Source organism: Lithobates pipiens, unplaced genomic scaffold (assembly GCF_037356315.1).
Source record: "Lithobates pipiens isolate NorthernLeopardFrog02 unplaced genomic scaffold, aLitPip1_a1.2 Scaffold_28, whole genome shotgun sequence".
Lineage (NCBI taxonomy): Eukaryota > Metazoa > Chordata > Amphibia > Anura > Ranidae > Lithobates > Lithobates pipiens.
In genome coordinates, this window is record NW_027507789.1 from 24,187,567 (window position 1) to 24,192,361 (window position 4,795).

Consider the following 4,795-nt stretch of genomic DNA (forward strand, 5'->3'; position numbering starts at 1 on the left):
GCTATGCCCCCCTGGCAAACCCCCCCCCCTTGTGTTGAGGGCATGTGACATGGTATGGTTTATGAGGGGCGCTGCCCTCCCTCCCTCCCTTTCCGGGCCAGACCCAGATAAGGGTCTGGTATTCATTCAAAAAGAAAGCTGCGCTAGAAATCATATAGTGCAAAATGATATCATTACCATCATAACATAATTTATCCTGTGTGCAAAAAAATTGATATAACCACAAGTAATACAAATAAAAACATAAACTAATTAAAAGCGTGAACAGTCCAAAAAAGGGGAGAGAGACAAGAAGATGAGGCTTCAGTCCATTTAGGTGACTCTACAAAACACCCTCCAAGTATGTAGCAAGTGCACCCAGAGAAAGGAATTCCTCCACCACTAGATTCAGTGAGGCTTACCAGCTGACAAGATCTCTTTTTAGGGAGATCATACGCGCTCGCAAACAAAACCATCAATCCGGTCCCTTTAAAAGACACTGCTGATATCTCCAACTCGTGTATCCCCTCCTCGCAGCGTCTCCCTTTTCACCACAATCATTTAATGAGATAAAAGAGAAAGGCTCCCATAGCGTAACTCCATATAAAACTTTTATTTAAACACAATAAAACAAAGATTGCAAACTCACAATTTCAGCCGCATACAAGCGTGTATATAGTAATGAGCCGGCCGGCGGGGAATGGCGGTGACGTCAGCACGCCGTTCAACCATACATCGTTTCGTCAAAGCTGACTTCTTCCTGGGGTGTGTGTGTGTGTGTGTGTGTGTGGGGGGGGGGGGGGCTGAAGACAGTACTGTCTTCAACCCACCCACACCCCACATTACTGTCTTCACCCCCCCCCTCACATTAATGAGGGGGGGGGGAGTTAAAGACAGTAATGTGAGGGGGGAGTTGAAGACAGTACTGTCTTCAAACCACCCCCCCCCCCCACCCACCCACACACACACACCACTGTCTTCAACTCCCCCACCCCCCCCCCACACATTGCCGTCTTCAACTCCCCCCTCACATTACTGTCTTCAACTCCACACCACCACCCCCCCCCCCCAACATTACTGTCCTTAACTCTCCCCCCCCTCACGTTACTGTCTTCAACTCTGCCCCCCCATGTGAGGGGGGGGGGAGTTGACAGTAATGTGTGTGTGCGCGTGTGTGTGTGTGTGTGGGGGGGGGTACTGTCTTCAACCCACCCACCCCCCTCCCTCCCCCCCACACACATTACTGTCCTCAACTCCCCCTCTTACATTACTACCCTAAACAACTCCCCCTCACATTACTACCCTCAACTCCCCCCCCCCCCCCCATAACTGTCCTCAAAGCTGATTGTTCACATTTTGTGAAGCTTGCTGAACACCAGAGATAAAAACATGCCGACATCGACATCATAATGGAAAATCTTCATCGTTAGTTCATTGCTATGATAAAGACGCAATATGTCCACAATTGGAAGGAATACATGTTTCTTGTCTAAGCTGATATGATAGCCGTCACCATCAGTTTCTATATGAAGGACTTCTCTTTTCAGTTTCCCGAATTCCCCGCGTGTGCCCACTATGACACCTTTATTCAGCAGCTTCTTTGCAGTGTATTTAATTGTGTCTTCTACATAATGAACCTTCTGGATCACTCCATCAGTGTCTGACTTTCGGGAGAACACGACGTCGATGCAGCTTTTCCTATAGCGCTTGTACAGGTCTATGCTGTCCTGCAGAAATTTAGAGCAATGCCGGAGTTCAGCTAATGCTTGCTCGATGTTTGTAATCTCAACATTTCTCTTCTGACGCAGGTCATGTCTCCCTTTCATTTCTTGAGAAATTAGGTTGAGAATTTCTTGGTGGCTCCTTTCCTCTGTGAATGAACTGACTTTTTGTAAAGTCTGCAGGTTTGCAGTGATCTTTTGTTTTTCATATTCCAGGGCTTCCATTGCAGAGGCATTACTCATGTTATCTGGAAAGTTAGTAGCGGTAGACGTCGTGTCTCCCATTATGTGATCCTTTTCCTGTGCTGGTGAAGCAGACCTCAGAACCTTTTGGAGAGTTTCTCCGGGCACCCAAGGAATTACATTCAGGACTAGTTTTTGAGTGGAAATTTTCAGGTTCTCAATTTCGCTATCAAAATCTCCCAGTGGGGAAACTTTGCTGTGTAAACATAGCCAGATTTTCGTTACCCCATTTGCTTCATCATAGAAAGCTCCATCAGTGTCCAGAAGATCCATTAGGTGAGGGACTGGTCCAAGACCCTTAAACACTTGGTGCGCAACGTCCATGGTTTGCAAATGTCCATGGTCGCCAAATACAACATTCTCATATTTAGAAAGTAGAGAATGTGTATAGAAGATGTCCCCCATGAGCATGTTTATCTGAGGAATCTCTATAGCATCAGAGAACTTGTTCAAGTGGAATTCGTCCTCTGGCTCTGAAACGTTCAGAACATCCCTAAAACATTTCCTGAACCCTGAGGAGGTTCTGCTGATATAGTCGTACGTTCCGGGTGCATACGATTGTTTGACGGCGAAGGATTGTATGGCCAGGCTGACGATGACAGACAAAAGATTCAGGTTCTCCTTCTGGATTGAACCCTCATGAATTTGTGGTTCGTTGAGGCCAAATATATTTGGTTTCTCTATGGCTGGCCTGAGGAACTCCGAGAAGAAAAAGCCAACCGTCCTCAACACCAAATCTTTACCCACCTCTGGAAACTTTTTCAGCAAAGATTGTTGCAGGACTTTTGTTAGATACCTCAGCCCATAAGGAATTCTGTCCACAGATGAGAATATGCACTCTATGATTTCGTTTGTCATGTCATATAAATCAATGTTTTCATCGCCAGCGGATGTTCCGTGCGCTCCTTCCATTCCTTCGACTAGATCGAAATGCTTGTCTGCCAGCTTGTCTGGATTGGGGGTCAGCGCATACGTGATTTGTAATATCTTCAGAAGTGCTGGTGTCAGCGCCTTCGCTAGGTCACTGTACTTTGATTTCTGCAAGTAAAACTTTAGGATTACCTTTAGAACCTTCGATTTACCCCTCAATATGTCCTCAATGGCATCAATTTTTCTCTCCACTTCCTGACGAAGAGCAAATTCCATTAACTTCACAAAATAGTACTCCTCTCGTGGCGTGTCGCTGTGATTATAGAGCTTGAAGAGCAGTTTGTTGGTAATTGTTCTAATATCCTGATCGTTGGACATCTGGTCAATGAGTCTAGCCAGGTAAACTGGATTGGTCTGGAGATGATAAAATAGCCGTCCATACGATTCCAGCCTCTCTCTGTTCTTGATGACCTCCTGAGCCGCCTGTCTCTGCTCCGTTATTTCCTTTTCAATTTGTTTCTGACTGCATAGCTTCAGCTTTTTGAATTGGGATCCAAGTTCCTTTAGAGACATTTTGCCCTTTACTAAAGCTGCAGTGTCTTTTTCTAAGGTTTGCAGCTCCTCTTTCTGTCGATGGAAGGTTCTTAATTTAGAAGTGAAGTCATCCTTCAACGCATTCAGCCGCTGCTGCTGATCAATGCTCTGGGGGTCAAAGGGGTCCAGGAATCGCAAAAAATACCTGATGGTACTCAGAGGTGGATTTTCTTCTGTCATTAAGGATTTGTAGTTTCTTCGGGCCACATAGCCTCTGATGTGCGATTGTAATTTTATGATGGCATACTGACGATATCGCTCCTTTCTAGCTTCTCGGATTAGATCGCTGTGGGAATTTACTTTTTCAGGTCTCCCTTTGGATAAGGGCCTTACCCGACTAATCAAATGGCAGAATATACCAAGTGTATATATATAGATAGATATCAGTAATATACTTGTAAAGATCATTATATAGATTAGTATTATACTGGGATATACAGTAGATTATAGGAGTATATAGATTATTAGCAAATACTGAACTTTAATCAAAGCAGGTATGTGCTCTGACAGAGAAATCTACAGCAGATGTGTTCTGCACAAAGGTCAGTTAAAGACTGATGCTCACTCAGGTTCTCAGTTATATTAATAAGCCTTGCCCCTACTATGACATCACGTATCCTAGCAACACACTCACTCAGGTTCTTAGTTCTATTATTAGCCTTGCTTCTACTATGACATCACGTATCCTAGCAACACACTCACTCAGGTTCTCAGTTCTATTATTAGCCTTGCCTCTACTATGACATCACGTATCCTAGCAACACACTCACTCAAGCCTCTGCAGCTACTGTACATTTTGAGCCGTTTTTTTTTTTTTCAATAAAGCTTTACGAATATTCAGGATGACAGATTATATTATATTATATTATATATATATATATATACACACACCTGACTGGCAGTAGTATATGTTGAATCCTATATATACAAATAATAAAATTATATATATATATATATATATATATATATATATATATATATAGCAAAAAATTTCCACACTATTTATAAATATATATAAAACTTAGTTTAAAAAAAAAAAAAAAAAAGTGTTGGAATTATTTGTCCTATTCCCATTTCCTGGTCTGTTTGGTCTATGTTTTGACATTCATCTGAGTTTCTAAATTGGGTTAAAAAGGAACTTCTATCACTGTTTAGCTATGTTGGAGTGAATATAATCTTTTCTGTTTTCATAATAGCTTTTCTTCCCCCCTTTTTTGGGAATGTTGGATTGTTTATACTTTAACCACTTGCTTACTGGGCACTTAAACCCCCCTCAGTCCCAGACCAATTTTCAGCTTTCAGCGCTGATGCACTTTGAGTGACAATTGTGCGGTCATACAACACTGTACCCAAATGAAATTTTTATCATTTTTTTCCCACAAATAGAG

The 4,795-nt window shown here is 42.8% G+C and overlaps 1 protein-coding gene across 1 annotated transcript; it reads right to left on the bottom strand.

Annotated features, from left to right (window-relative positions):
* Positions 1–1,328: 1,328 nt before the first annotated feature.
* LOC143934975 (ras GTPase-activating-like protein IQGAP2) lies at positions 1,329–3,587 on the bottom strand. Its single transcript, XM_077458522.1, has one exon. The coding sequence runs from the start codon at positions 3,585–3,587 to the stop codon at positions 1,329–1,331; it is 2,259 nt and encodes a 752-aa protein (XP_077314648.1).
* Positions 3,588–4,795: the final 1,208 nt, after the last annotated feature.

Bases quoted from the DNA above. Each gene is read 5' to 3' on its own strand.
- LOC143934975 (XM_077458522.1), bottom strand. From the start codon at position 3,587: ATGACAGAAGAAAATCCACCTCTGAGTACCATCAGGTATTTTTTGCGA.